A 15,918-nucleotide genomic window follows, 5' to 3' on the forward strand; every position below is an offset into this window, starting at 1 on the left:
CAGGGTTTCCTCCCATCAGATATGAGAATGTTCAGTCGGGCTGCAAGGAATTCTACCAGTCCTAAGTCTTGAATATTCTCTGGTTCTTGAGATCTACCCAAAGGGGGTTACTTAGGATCCGAAAGACCTTTGTCAATATCTTTTTTAACCTTTAAAGGTCAGAATTCAGGAGTGGCACCATTTCAGAAGGGAAGTGTGCTTCAGAAAATCTTTTTTTGAGCCTGTCTTTAAGTGCAGCTTAGTAGCTCTGCCTAAGAGTGAATTTTTTTCCCATTAACCTTCCTCCCACCCCTTTGATTTGGGATAGCCAACGAGTGTCAACAGGGGGAATAAACTCGTGGCAAAGCAATGGCTCTAGTGCATCTCCTCAGGGAATCTGAGAAGGAAAAATGAGGATCTCAGGAAGGGCTCAAATGGCGTATCCTCAGTGTCGTGGGACCCTATGAACAGAGGCTGCTGGGTCCCCCATCCCAGGGGAGCGACAATGGCTGAGGAGGCAAGGACAGCCTGATACCCACTGAGAACAGTTAACTGAGGGAAGCAAATCACACCAGCCTCTTGAGTTCCGCTGGGTAGAGACAGATGAACTTGGCATTCACGGTCTTCCTCTCCTATCCATGTCCTGCTTGAACTCCCAGCCACCCAAGCAGCCGTCACACAACTCACTACACATGGTGTGGCTTGAAGCCATCCCCGCAGGTGACAGGCCTCGTACCCAATTGGTTTTCTCTACTTCTCACACTTCCTAACCACTCCCATATATCACAACTTACCTGGCCAGGCCCCCTGGACTCAGGCCCCTTGGGGAGCCCTCATTAAGGACTCGGTAACCCGGCACACAGCTTCCTATTCCAGAGTTAGACACTGGCGGGCTCTTACCTCCTTCACAAACTAACCTCACCCCATCTTGCACCTTTCTAATGCTCTCACTTTTAGTGCCACGCATGTGGCCCCTTCCACATGTCTTTACTGCACATCACAGACAACGTGGGTCACTTATTTATGGATGACGTAGGTCAGCGCTTCTCAAAGGGTGGTCCGCATACCAGCGGAGTCGCTATGCTGGGGTGGGGGTGTTGCTTGTTGGAAAGGCAGATCTCCAGATCTCATGGGTCACCCAAGGAACTGGATTCTCTGGGGGGGGGGGGGGGGGCGTCTTTAATCCGCTCCTCCGTGGATTCTTCTGCATAGTACATCGGTAAACAGCAAGTGACATGCACCCCGAGTAACGGGCTATGCAGAGTAAGGATGAGAATCTCAAACACAATTAGCGCCCGCCATTAACCTACAAAGCAGCTTCATTTCCACATATTAAAAGAACTAAACAATTGGCCTGCCATGCGTGTGGGCAGGGACTATATGGGAAATCTCTGTACCCTCCACTCCATTTTGCTGTGACCCTAAAACTGCTCTAAAAATGAAGTCTATTTAAAAAAAAAAAAGCTGACCCTCCTGAGATGAGACAGACAAACACATCTCTGCCTCACCTTCTCTCTGCATAGCTTCCTTTTTATTCTCTACTTACCCTAGCCTAACCTCCTCTGTGAAGCCCAGATGGGTCGAACGCTGTTCCAGGCTCCCATAGCCCCAGCGTACTTACTGATTATAACAATGTTGAGGTACGTACACCCTACACGGTGACCAACTACTCCCTTGTTTCATCCTGGTGAGTCACAACCTGACTTGCTCGCTGCCGTATCCCCATCCCCCCACCATGATATATGGAACTCTGTGGAATGCATTGTTTGTTGGATGAGTGCACAAGTGAATGAATGATGTTGCTGCTGAGATTAACAGCAGCTGAAGTGTGTCAGGGGGACGGGTGGACAAACTGGCTGAACCTCTCCTTTTCTACACGTGTGCATCTATCCCTGGAGTCACCCTTCTTGTCTCTGAGGCACAGCGATGGAGGGCCTCATGTACGTGCTCTGTTTCTGGGGTGGCTATTCTGAGTTTATACAGTAATCGGTTGCAGTCCTCTCGGACCAAAGAAGCAACGGCTACTGTCCCCTGAAGGACTACACCCGCAGCTCCATGAGGAAAACAGAAGCCACACTAGGTATTTCAACCATGGGGATTTAATGCAGGGAATTGACAGGGGTTGGGTAAGGCCAACAGAGGGCCATTGAGGTAACCCAGACGTTAGTAAACATAGGACACAGCTACTAACCTTAGGGCTGGGGCAACAAAAGGGAAGAGATGGTGTTACCAGAACCTAGAAGCTTTGATGGGGGACCCCCCACGGCTGGTGCCCGGCCCTCTGTGGGGGCTGCTGCGCGGCGGCTGCTTGGACTTCTGAGGGGGGCGCTGCTTGGCTGGTGGTGGTCGGACCTCTGGGCGGGGGCGCGGTTGACGCTCGGACCTCGGAGGGGACCGTGGCTTGGCCGGTGCTCTGACCACCGCGGGGGGTGCCGCTGGCTGTTGCTTGGGCCTCTGAGGGGATGTTGCCCGGCGGCTGGTGCTGAGGGGGCCAAAAGAAGCTGGAGGCTGGAGCCATGGCTCTCCTCTGCTGCTTAAGGGATGCTGACAGGAGCTGGAAACAGGGAGGCAGGCCCTGCCCCCCCCTCCCACCTTCCAATCGCCCTCCAGTACCTTCCGAACCTAACAGGGAGCCGACCGCAGGGCACTGGGGGAAGAGCGGCCCAGACTCGCGGAGCAGAGCAGGACGGGGCGTGGAGCCAGCGCCCAGCCGGATGCTGAGTGGACAGTGCAGCCCACTTACCTGGTCTTCTGGCAGGCACAGCAGATCCAGTCCTCTTCTTTCTTCTGGTAGAAGCAGCCACTTTTACAGATGCTGTACTTCCGATCCACGATCTCCCGTTTGGAGTTGAGGAAGGTGAATGGCGGGCAGCAATGTATGCTGAAGTGCTCCGAAAACTTCTGGTTCTTGGAGAGTCTGGGGCCCTCCTTAACCGTTTTCTGACTCATCTCACTAGAAGTCATTGATGCGAGGAGAGGTGGGGAGACACGAAACAGCACGTCAGGGGGGAGCTTTCTACTCCAGGAGCCTAGGGCTGGCCATTCCCGCGGTCCAAAATTCACATTCAGCCTTGTCCTACACCCTGAATCTGGAAGCTCAGTTTCTGGCCCGGCTCTACGGAAAGGGATTCAGGGCTTATTAATTTTTTTATTGGCCTACTTTTCAATCATGTTTTCCGAAAACGGACACTTTTTAACTTACGTGTCAATGACCCGTTTAGGATAGGAAAAATATTACAAAACCAAACACACTTGTGGAAAAATAATATTCTAGGTTTCAGAAAGACCTCGTCTTTAAAATAATGATAATAATAATAATAATAGGTTGGTATTAAAACCGTGGTCACTGTTGATACAAAAAAATACTACACGGTCATGAAAAAGAACAGTCGCCATGTTTCCATCTCACGAACACAATGTTGAACCAACAAAAGGCTGAACACAAAGGAATATAAGCTGTATGATTCGATTTACATGAGGCTCAAAAACAGGGAAAGCTTAGTCTATAGTGCTAGAAATCCGAACATAGCTATGTTTGGAGAAGGTGAGGTCTGGCAAGAAAGGGGCATCAAAGTGCCGGCCGGGGGCAGATGTTCTGGGTCTTGATCTAAGAGGTGATTGCTTGGGTGCGCGTGTATGTACAAATTCAGTGAGCTACACACTTAATTTTTGTGCATCTCACTATTTACTTGGGTTAAAAAGAAAGAGGAGAAGGAGGAAGATGGGGAGGAGGAGGAAATCAAAGAGAAGTTTGAGTCTTGAAAAAAACCTCCCAAACAGGAGTAAAAAATTGAATCACTACAACACCCTTTTGGACAAATGCAGTAATTGTCCCACCTAACACCACAACACTGTAGCACGCAGGGCATGTAAATGACTATTAATCAATTAAGAGTCAACAAATACACACGGTGACATGCATATATTAGACACTGAGAAAGTCCTTGCTCTCAACAAACCCAAGGTCAAGGTAGACACACAGCTGTGCCGTCCGTTATTACAAACAGTGTGATGGTGATCAGTAGACGTATGTACAAAGGTCGAGGGAAGCACACTGAGAAGGGATGAATTGTTTGAAAACAGAACAGATGATCTGGGTTTAAGGATGAATACATTAAAAACAACTGCGTTACTCTGAGGGGATATGTTCATTGTTTCAGGACATTCATGTGGAAGGTGGGTGGGTATCCAAAACACAGCAGCTACAGCCGCCATCTTGAGAGTCCCTCACCTCTGGAAGAAGCACAGCCTTGGGAATGGATGTGATGAGTAGGAACTGAGCAAGAAGCCAGGCCAGGGAAGGCTCCCAGGAGGGGTGAAGGAGTGGGCCTACCTTCACACTTCAGGGAGAGGGGCAAGGGAAGAAGGAACAGCAGAGGCAGCCAGAGAGGTGGGAGGAGTAGCAGCCTCTTAGAAGAGAAATTTCCAAATTTGCAGAGGAGATGGGCAACAGTTCTCAAAGAAACCCTCGGTGCCAACAGGCATTTTTAGAACAATGAGAAACTGAAGTTGATTTTTAGGGTCTGATTCATTGTAAAATACTTAAAGACATGACAAATCCTTACCCATACCCTACACAATGTGGCAAAAAGTTCAGCTCAGGTTTGAAAATAAAGAAACACTGCAAGACTAACCTGTAGGAGTCATTTCTTTTCACTCCTGACACATGGAGACAATGTTATCTGGCTTTTCACAGTCAACCCAGACACCCTCCCCCAATTCCTCCAGCTTTCTGGAATCCTCTTTTCCCAAAAGGGTCAGGTATTCAACACAAACAGCAGAAAATCTAGCACTTGCCCCAAATTTTTAAGAATGACTGGCATGGGGTAAAAGGGGGACTTAAAATCTCTTGTGACTCTGAGTCCCCGCTCTGACTGAACTCTCAATTCCTACCCACCTGACGTGATGCCTTGGCCCACCCCATGCCTGTCCAGACCCGCACCCAGCCATTTCTTCCCCCAGCACATCAAGGGAAATTTCTTAAATTCTCATTCCATGACATTTCTCACCCTCTGCCTTCCCCAACCATGTCCAGCAGGGGGCAGCCTCACCTCCTGCTACCCTCCGTGTGTGATTCCCTAAAGGAAAAGAGGTTCTCTTCCGTGGAACCTTGACATTCTTCCAGGACAACCAGCTGAAAATCTACCCCCTCCCCCCCCCCACCCCCCGCCTTACCTTAGTATAATATTTATAGTCTGTGGAAAGGCTCTGGCTACTATTTCTCCTCGTAGTGGAAATGCAGCGTTTAGCTAGGGTACGTGATTAATTGCATATGCGCACTGCCTCTCCAACTCTGCCCGCACCATGTTCCAGTTCAGGAATGTTGAACCCCACACGCTAAGCAACAGCAATACACACGCGAGTCATTCTTTCCCAACACTCCAGGCTTACTAGTATATTAGTTATAACCACAAATAACAGCACAGGAAAGAACTCACATTTACTGAGCACCCATTGTATGGTGGTTGCTTTCTATACTTTACCTCCTTCTATAACATGGGCATTATCACCAACAAACTAAAGACGGGAGAAGCTAAAAATCATGACCAACTTCATAAAGCCAGAAAGAAGCAGACAGGGGATATGAATCCATGTCTGCATGACCCCAACATCCCTGTCCTTTGACGAGGTCCAACACTGTCTGTGCCTTGCTGTGCTCAACCCTCCTCTCCCCCAAAAGACTGGACCTTGGGGGGCTGGAAATGGGCCAGATAATGGGATAAGGCTGCATAGATGCAAGGGTCTATGTCTTGGGGTGAGAAAGACTGTAAGTTGGGAAAACAGCTCACCAAAGAAGGAAGGATAGAGACTGGGCTTGGGGACATCACACAATATGGCGGCCTAGACCTCCCTGCCAGAGCAAGAAACACATGATGGGGCACTGGGATGTAAACCCCTAGTGTCCTGAAGACAGTGTGTCCCATGGGTGCTTCCTCTGCCCTTCCCCAATTGGCCCTTAATGGGTTTTAAAATCTATATTTACTGTTGAAAAGTAGAAAACTTGGATGGATAAAAATAACAAAAATCCCATAGTTAACCACTTACAAAATATTTGGACATTTTTTTATTTGGTAATATTTAGAAATAAATATATAGTTAATAAAAAGCAGGACCATACCTTATATACTCTTCAGATTTATATACTTGGAAAATCATCCATTTTAAGTTTTACAGATATGCACATTATTTATAGTATTCTTATGCTTTTTTACAATTCTTTTTAACGTTTATTTATTTTTGAGACAGAGAGAGACTGAGCATGAACAGGGGAGGGGCAGAGAGAGAGGGAGACACAGAATCAGAAGCAGGCTCCAGGCTCTGAGCCATCAGCCCAGAGCCCAACGCGGGGCTTAAACTCACAGACCGCGAGATCGTGACCTGAACTGAAGTCAGACGCCCAACCGACTGAGCCACCCAGGCGCCCCTATTCTTATGCTTTTTAAATCTGTGATAATTTTTATAGTTACAGCCCCCTTTATAGTTCATATCATTGATTTGCATCTTGTCTCATTTTTCTTAATTCATCTTGCCAGTAGTTTTCCTACTTTATTATTCTTTTCAAAAACAAGCTCTTGGTTTTCTTGCTTGTCTTTGCTCTTTTTAATTTTTTTTCTAGTTCATTAATTTCTGTAGGGATATATTATTTTCTTCCATTTTTTTCTACGTTTATGTCCTTGGGTCTTTTTTTTCTATATTCTTTTTTTTTTTTTTTAATGTTTATTTTTAAGTAATCCCTACACCCATCATGGGGCTCAAACTCATGACCCTGAGATCAAGAGTCACATGTTCTTCTGACTGAGCCCACCAGGCACCCCTCTCTATTCTTGAGTCAAACATTTCTCACATAGGCTTTTACGGCTACAACTGTCCCAGTAAGTACAAATTTAGCTGGATACCACGAGTATTACCTTAAGCCATTGTCACTCCATTTTAAATATGACTGAGTTCTTTGATTCATCCATTGTTTTTAAAAATCTGTTGCGAAATTTCCAAGTGCGCATTGACTTCTAATTTTAATGCATTCTAGTCAGGGAAAGTGGTCTGTACGATAATGACTCTTTGATAATTGTTGAGATTTGCTTTATTAGTCAGTATTTTTAAATGTCCCACATGTGCTTGAAAGGATGGTCTTTTCCAGAACAATTTGGAATTATCTATGCTTGGGCACAGCAGCCATATTGGATCATGGCTCAGCCCGACAAGGAAGCCATGTTGAGGAACACAAAGCCTGGAGGAGCCTGAGTCTGAGGACCGTGGAGCTGCTGTTCTTGGCCTGACTCTCAGACACTGAATATCTTTTACATGAGAGACAAAGTTGCATCTCCTTTAAACCACTATTATTTCAGTTGCAAGCGTGTACAATTCAAATTAAAATGCTCAGTTTCCTCATCTAAAAGAGGGTGTCTTCGTCCATATAGGTTACCATAACAAGATATTATAAACTGGGTGGTGTACAAACAACAAAAAATTATTTCTCAAAGTTCTGGAGGTTGGGGGGTCCAAGATCAAGTTGCCAGCAGATTCCGTGTCTAGCGAGAAGCCCCCTCCTGGTTCAGAAGTGGCATTTTTCTTGCTGCGTCCTCATGTAGTGGAATGAGAAAGGGAGCTCTCTGGGATCTCTTGTATGAGGACTCTAACTCCATTCATTAGGGCTCCAACTCTCATGAAGCTCTTCCCAAAGGTCTACTCCTAACACAATCACATTGGAGATTAGATTTCAACATATGAATGTGGGGGGACACAAACATTCAGTCCGTAACGGAAGGGAAGAACAAATAATAATAATGCTTAAGAGATGCCTGGCCGGCTCAGTCAGTAGAGGCTGTGACTCTTGATCTCAGGGTGGTGAGGTTAAGCCCCACGTTGGGCATGGAGCCTACGTAAAAAGTTTTTTTAAAATAATGCTTAAATCAGCAGCCCTTTGAAGATAATAGGAAGAGAACCTAGCACTGTACCTAATGCAAATAATTTGCTTAATAAGTTCCATTTCCCTCTCCCGAGAATTCCTTCGAATGGTCTAATTCTACGACTTTGTCAGACACATTCTCTAAGAATCTCAATGTGTATCTCTGATGACATTTAATCCAAACATGAATTACATCTTTACTGACATTAGTGGCTAATGGCAAATCTTTATAAACACTACACGATGTTTTCACAAAAGATGTCAGCTACTTGTGGGGCGCCTGGGTGGCTCAGTCGGTTAAGCATTCGACGTTGCAGCTCAGGTCATGATCTCACAGTCCATGAGTTTGAGCCCCGCATCAGGCTACGTGCTGACAGCTCAGAGTCTGGGTCCTGCTTCGGATCCTATGTCTCCCTCTCTCTCAGCCCCTCCCCCACTTGCACTCTGTCTCTCCGCCCCCCCCCAAAAACATTAAAAAAATAAATTTAAAAAAACATTTAAAAAAAGATATCATCTAATTGCACAGCAAAGATAATATGAACTATCTGGCAGGATGAAGAATTTTAATTCAAAACTGTAAAATATTGTCTCAAGGCTTTCCAGATGTTTCCACATACTCTAAAACTAAAGAGGAGGGAGTGCCTGGGTGGATCAGTTGGTTGAGCGTCCGTCTTTGGCTCAGGTCATGATCTCCCAGTTCATGGCTTTGCACTGGCAGTGCAAAGCCTGCTTGGGATTCTCTGTGTCCCTCTCTCCTTGCCCCTCCCCTGCTTATGCTTTCTCTCTCTCTATCTCTCAAAAATGAATAAACATTAAATTTTTTTTAAAGAATAAAAGAGGAGGGAAAGTAAGACAGGTATTTGAAGAAGAAGAAAAAGGAAAAGAAGGAGAGGAACCAAAGAGAGGGGAACAAGAACCCCCCCCCCCCCGCCCCTACCACTATTTATTGACTACCTGCTATGTCCCAGATGCTTTATAGCCATCATTTCTAATTTCCAAAGTAATCCTTCTAGCTAGTCCCTACTTAACCCATATTAGAGATGAAGAAATCAAGGCCTGAAGAAGTAAGCTCTCCAAGATCATATAATACTACTAATAATAAAATAGCAAACTCATTTCTGTCCATTTGACTAGTTGACTGCCAATATCCACTCTTCCCTTCAGTAAGAAACCTGAATTTTGTTTGGCACCCTAATAATGTTGAGTTAAGTACATACAACTGTGTGATCACATTGTAGCCAATGAGATATAGACAAAAGTCCATGAAGAACGTGACCTTTCTTTAGTAATAGGCTTTATTCAAGAAGGGACTGCCCCCTGGTGAATGCATTCAGCCCTACTCAGCTCTTCCCCCATTCCCAAGTGGTAAGATTATTTCAAGCCCTTGCACCTTGGTCCATAGGGCTCCTTCCCGCTGCTTCCTACCCACCCAACAATTACACAGCAAAACACCTCCATCATCTTTGCTCAAAAGCAAGTCACTCCTTCGAAACTTTCCAGAGCCTTCCCTTCCCCCAAAAAGAAATGATAGCTTCTCCCTCTTTCCAGCGCTAACTTTGTGTGCTATACATAATTTTAAGAAAGCATCTGGAAATTTTATGTTACGCCTGCTTCACCACCTCTTTAAATTTTCTGTCCTTGGAGGCTTGTTCAATGCCTGATTCAGAACAGGTGTTCAGTTGATACTTGATTAAAATGAGAGAATGAATAAGGACATTTCTCACAAGTGCTGCCTGTCCCCCGATGCTCTTTAGCAGTCCCCTCGTCCCCGCAGGGACCTCTGCTCTGGCTCAGGCAAAGAATCTGTTCGATGAGAAGGGCAACACAGGAAGGGACCTTTCCACCTGACCTTGAAAGTTATAAAACTGGGCTCTTTAGAAAGAGCATTTCCAAAGACTCTGTGAACCTGCTACATCTTTTCTTAATTCATGCAAATTAATTAGCAAGCTTTAGTCAACACACACATTTAATTACACATCTTAGAGATGGCACTAGCATCTCTGTATTTAAACATGTGTTTAAACATGGCTTCACTTTTCCCTAAGGGGACTGCAGGTGGCTACTAGGACCTTAAACGTAAGGTGGATTTTCTTGGATGGAGCGAGAGTGCATTATGCTAAGCAAAATAAGTCAATCAGAGAAAGACAAATACTATATGATTTCACTCATATGTGGAATTTAAGAAACAAAACAGATGAACACATAGGAAGGTGAGGCAGGGGGAGAGAAGAGAAGGAAACAAACCACAAGAGACTCTTAACGATAGAGAACAAACAGGGTTGCTGGAGGGAGATGGGTGGGTGATGGGCTAGATGGGTGATGGGTACAAAAGGAGGGCACTTGTGATGAGCACTGAGTGTTGTTTGCAAGTGATGAATCACTGAATTCTACTCCTGAAACCAATATTGCTCTGTATGTTAACTAAAATTTAAATTTAAAACATAGATCCAAAAACTAAAATGGATTTCAGGGGTGGCTGGGTGGCTCAGTCGGTTAAGCATCTGACTTCAGCTCAGGTCATGATCTCGCAGTTCGTGAGTTCGAGCCCCGCGTCGGGGTCTGTGCTGATGGCTCAGAACCTGGAGCCCGCTTCACATTCTTTGTCTCCCTCTCTCTCTGTCCCTCCCCTGTTCGCGCTCTGTCTCTCTGTCTCTCTCTCAAAAATAAACAAACATTAAAAAAAATTTTTAATACTTAAAAAATTAATAAATAAATAAAATGGATTTTCTTCCTCCCATCCATCTGCCCTTCCTACCATGTTTTCTTAAAAGAGAATTGTAGGTATTTAATAGAAGTGGAATGTCGCCCTTGTCCTGGGCCGTCCCTCTGACAAGGAAAGACAATGCAAGCAGTGAGCTGATGTGGCAGCACAGGAAGTCAAATGTGGAAATGGGTGCAGGCTCTGTGAAGAGTGGACACAGGTCAGCACTTGGGAAACACACTAGTCCTTCAGTTCTTAGCAGTCAGATCCTCAGAGCCATGAGCAAAGGTCTGCACTTATCTTGTTTAAGGAACTCAACGTGCGAAGCACAGGAAGCAAGCCTTCACCCCGATCATCTAGGGCAGGAAGCCCATGTGAGAACAATACTCTGGCTTCAGATATCAAGACTCCAAAAGGGAGACAATGATCCGTCCCGAGGACTTAATGTGTCATATGGATTAAGGAATGGGATGTTTAATATGCTTCGTTAAAAAACGAAGCAAGAAATTCTTAATTTATTTAAAATCAGCTCTGTTGTATCCCCCAGAAAGGACTTTTTTCATCTCACTATAATGGCATAATTGGTGTAGCTGTATTGGCTGGGAAAGGAGAGAGAAAACTAACTTCTGAATTCATTCCACCGTGATCACTTCTGGCATAAATTATCTCTTCCTAATAAGTGGTCAGTTAAAGTTCAGCTCCCGGGCAGAACTATTCCCCACCTCCCTCTGATCCTTCTCATGGTGGATAAGGGTACAGGGAGGCTGACAGTCCTCATGGTGACGAGGGAAGGGGTGGCTGGTCTGGGTAGTGTCCTCGTCTGCTGGCCATGGGGTGCCATAGCATTAATGACACAAGTTACTGCTGATCCCACCAAGCCACTGCTCATCAGCGTCCCTGCTCAGTAACCCCCTATTCTGGTCGAGCTGAACAGGTGGACCTCTCAGCTTCTCCATGTCTACTCAAGGTAACCCCTAGTTCCCACGCATGAGCTACGGGTGGGGAACGGAGAACCCTATCTATCTTGGGGCCATTGGCCTAGACAGCTCCCCAGCCAAACTTGTGCACTCACTCATGGGCCACATTGGACATTGGAGGCTGACGGCAGGCCTCTCCCAGGGACTTGAAGCCTCTCCTCACTGTTCCTGTGTGTCAGTAGGCCCTCCCCATCACCACCCCCACACACCCCACACGCATACACACAATTTCACACCTATCTGGACCTTTCTACGACACCCTACCACATCCCCTGCTATGATTCTCAGGCTTCATCTGGAGAAAAGAGAGAACATGAATCCCTGTTCCTTAACTTTCCCTCTCTCCCCCAACCTTGAATGAGCTTCACAAGATGAAGAGTTCCTGCAGAAATTTGCAAAGTGGAGAAGGCTTGAGCAAATAAGGACATATTCTTCCTAGACCTTTTCTTTCCTTTACTCAACTCCTCCTGACACATGGTTATAGATTCTCATTAAATCCCTCCCCCCCCACCCCACCCCCACCCCCGCCACCCTCTCTGCCTTCAAGCGATTAGAAAATCGGTAAGGAAGAGATGGAAAGTACCAGCAATTGTAATTCTCATAGACTAGTTTCAAGAACAAGATGAAATGTCTGGTATTTTTTTCTTAATTTTGTTTAACTTTTATTCATTTTTGAGAGAGCATGAATGAGGGAGGAGCAGAGAGAGAGAGACAGAGAGACAGAGAGAGAGAATCTGAAGCAGTCTCCAGGCTCTGAGCTGTCAGCACAGAGCCCGACATGAGGCCCGAATCCACAAACCATGAGATCATGACCTGAACCGAAGTCAGACGCTGAAACGACTGAGCCACCCAGGCGCCCCTGAAATGTCTGGTATTTAAAATACTAGGGGCACCTGGGTGACTCAGTCCATTCAACGTCCGACTTCGGCTCAGGTCATGATCTCACGGTTCATGGGTTCGAGCTCCACATCACATTCTGCACTGACTACTGGGATATCTCTCTTCCCCCCCGCCCCCCTGTCCTTCCCTGGCTCACACACTCTCTCTCTCTCTCTCTCTCTCTCTCAAAAATAAGTAAAAATAAAAACGTTAAAAAAATAAATAAAAATAAAATAAAATACTAAATTAGGCGCACCTGGCTGGCTCAGTCAGTGGAGTATCGTGACCCTTCAAGGTTGTGAGTTTGAGCCCCACATTGGGTGTAGAGATTAGTTAAAAATAAAATCTTAAAAATAAATAAAATAAAATAAAATACTAAATTATCTTGGAGCATGGAGAATTAACTTCAAGTGCTTAAAATATTTATAAATCTTGAATGAATTTCTGTTAAACTTACCTCCACTTTACAATTTAACATGTACTCTGAAAAGCAAAGCCCTTGAGAGCAATAAACTCTTTTAACCTTTCATCCCTTGAGAGGAGACAGACATAAAATACATTTTCAGTAATAATGTAAGAATATGGAGGGAAAAATTGTAAATGGGTTTTTACTTACTGGGAGGGACATTCTCTGGGGACAATGGTAGGAAAACCCCCAGCTTCATTCCTGCATGTTCCCCCAGAAACAGGGGACGGTCTTTCAAGAAGTTGTCAGAACAGAAAAAGGACAGCATTCATTATTCTACACATTTCTTAAAATCAGGCTGGCTTTTTTTTTTTTTTTTAATCAGGCTAGCTTATTAAAAAGAGAAGGGAGGCAAGGGGATTTCCTAGCGTTTTTGTGCAAATACAGTGGAATCGGTCACACTTTGATTTTTGTTGAATTATTAATATTTTATAATTGATTAATCATGGAATTATTCATTGGCCATTTGAAGATTGACTGAATATTAGGCAGCCCTTTCACAAGGTGAAAGAGATTGTACTGACATAGAAAACATGTCCAAAATATCCAGTGAAGGCCACAGGAAGCTAGATTATGTATTGCATGGCATTGACTCGGGGCACCCAGCCAGCCCAACTAAAACCAGCTGACGATCTATATGATAGTCTCTCAAGTACCCCCGGACACCTCCAAAGCTAGCAGCCTCAGTAGGGGCTGGGACAAGAGCCAGGGGGCCCTCAGCAAGGTGGCTGCACACTCAGACCCTGCCTTTATTTATTTTTTAAGATTTTATTTTTTAGTAACCTCTACACCCAACGTGGGGCTTGAACTCACAACCCCATGATCAAGAGTCACGTGCTTTTCCAAATGAGCCAGCCAACCACCCCGCAGACCCCGTCTTGAAGAGATGAGATACTGGTCCTCTGGAGACCTCAAGCAATCTTGGGCAAATCTTCAAGCTGGCGAGCTCCCTCTGACGTGTAGGAGGGGCTTTTAGAACAGTTTGTGACCACAGTGGACTCCAATGACAGAGGGGGCCAGGTGACATCAGGCTGTCACATGTAAAAATTATACACAGCAAAAGACCCGAAGTAAATGTGGCCAAACACAACACCACCCCTCAGCCATCCATTCGAACATTTACCGAATGCTGAAGTGCTGAGGCGAACAAGACAGAGAAGGTCTGGGTGCCCATAGAGTGCAGGGGACAGGGACGGAGACTGGCCAGCCCATCTCATGAACAAGATAACACATGTATGACTGCAGCGTAATGAGGGCTCTGAAGGAAAGGAGTGGGATACTAAAAGACAGTACAGCAGCGAGACCACTTTAGACTCAGGGGCCAAGGCGGGGCTCCTGAAGAAGAGATCATCTGTCTGAGATCTGAAGGATAAGTGGGAGCCAGAGGAGGACAGAGCTCCAGACAGAGGTCCCGAGACTTGATGTGCTGGAGAAAACAGAGGAAGGAGATGGCTGGAGCGTTGCGAGGCTTCAGGGGGAGGCGCGGGGAGGCCATGAAGGGCCTTGAAGGTGAGATAAAGAATAGGAAGAATGGAAGGCATTGAAAGATCTTGACTAGAAGAGGTAAGTCTTCCTGTTTATGTTCCGTGAAGATCCTTCGGGCTTCCTGCATTGTAGACTGGAGGCAAGGGGGAGTGGAAGCAAGGAGACCAATGACAGAGGACAGGGACTTCAGCCAGGGCAGGGGAGCAGAGGTGGATCTCGGAGGCAAAACCAATAGGACTTGAGGATGGGTCGGATGTGGGGTTCGTGGGCAGTCATCCTTGCCATGCCTATGACTTGAGCGAATGCCCAGTGGAAGCATTTACTGAGGTGAGGAAAGCCGTGGGGGAGCGGGGTAAGGGTACCGTTGTGAACACTCATTTATTCAACATATCAACTGAGCACCTACTGTGCCCCAAACATGTTAAATCGGAGATGCTTATGAGGATCTAGGGGTGATGATGACACACAACAGACTAGAAGGATTGGCAGATGCCTCGAAATTGTTAAGGATCAGAGCCTAACTAGTTTCCTACAAGTGAACAGTTTGGTTGTTTCCCATCTGTTATTATTGCAAATGGTGCTATAGTGAAGAAAGCGATACACCCTTCATTTCCCACGTGCAAATACCTGAGGGGTGAACCGCTAACAGTGGGATCACTGACTCAGGGAAGACTACGCATTTGTAATTCTAAAGACTTTGATGGATTTTTTTCCAACTTGCTCCCCATGGGATTTGTACGAATTACTATCCTATAAACAATGCATGATGGAGGCCATTTTCCCATCACCTCAGCAATAAAAGTAGGTTATTACACCCTCAGATTTTTGCCGATCTGATAGGTAACATGTTTCATAGTGCAAACCAAAGATACAAATCTCAAAATGTTTTAGATTTGGAAAGGCTAGATGTCTGATTTACCATATTGACAGAATAAGGGGGTATACAAACACTAAGTAACAAACGCTAAGAAAGCGTTCACTAAAATTCAATATCCACTCATAACAAAAAAAAAAAAAAAACTCTTAACAAAGAAGGAAGGGAAGGGGATGTTCTTAATGTTATTAAAAGCTAGCTACCAAAATATCTATAAATAACGGCTTACTGTGGGTGAAATCTTAGAAACATTTTCATCTGAATCAGATACCCCAGGAAGGATGCTCTCACTACCACTATCCACACCGTGCTTGAAATCCTAACCAGTCAAACAAAACACCGTGAAACTCTACAAACTGTTGGAACTGAAAAGAAAGTTCAACAAGATTTCTGGACACAAGATCAATATTCCAAAATCAGAACCATTTGTAAAGATGAGGAAGATTGAATCAGAAATGTAAAATGAAAGAATCCATTCAAGCTGGACACAACACCACAGGACACCTACAAGTAGAAGGATATCTGATTAAAGAAATGCAAGAACTTTATGAAAAAATTTGCAAATCTTTTTTTGAGGGCTGCGGAAGAAACAGTTAGTACAAGCAGGCTGAATATGTGCTAATAAATTGAACGCTAGTCCGATAAAGATCA

General features: G+C 45.2%; 1 protein-coding gene across 4 annotated transcripts in view; it reads right to left on the reverse strand.

Annotated features, from left to right (window-relative positions):
• Window positions 1-15,918, reverse strand: part of MOBP (myelin associated oligodendrocyte basic protein) — a 38,005-nt gene that overhangs the window by 9,791 nt on the left and 12,296 nt on the right. For 2 of the 4 annotated variants that reach the window (XM_019418777.2, XM_019418778.2), the window contains 2 exons: window positions 2,723-2,932; window positions 2,216-2,461 (listed from right to left, as the gene is read on the reverse strand). In XM_019418777.2, coding sequence (XP_019274322.1) covers window positions 2,216-2,461; window positions 2,723-2,928 — 452 coding nt within the window. In that variant the 5' untranslated portion in view covers window positions 2,929-2,932. Of the gene's footprint in view, window positions 1-2,205; window positions 2,462-2,722; window positions 2,933-15,918 lie in introns of those variants that run through there. The other 2 variants (XM_019418779.2, XM_053903963.1) reach the window with 2 other exon arrangements.

Source organism: Panthera pardus, unplaced genomic scaffold, assembly GCF_024362965.1.
Source record: "Panthera pardus isolate Hobbes unplaced genomic scaffold, ASM2436296v1 HiC_scaffold_16, whole genome shotgun sequence".
In the NCBI taxonomy this organism is placed as follows: Eukaryota; Metazoa; Chordata; class Mammalia; order Carnivora; family Felidae; genus Panthera; species Panthera pardus.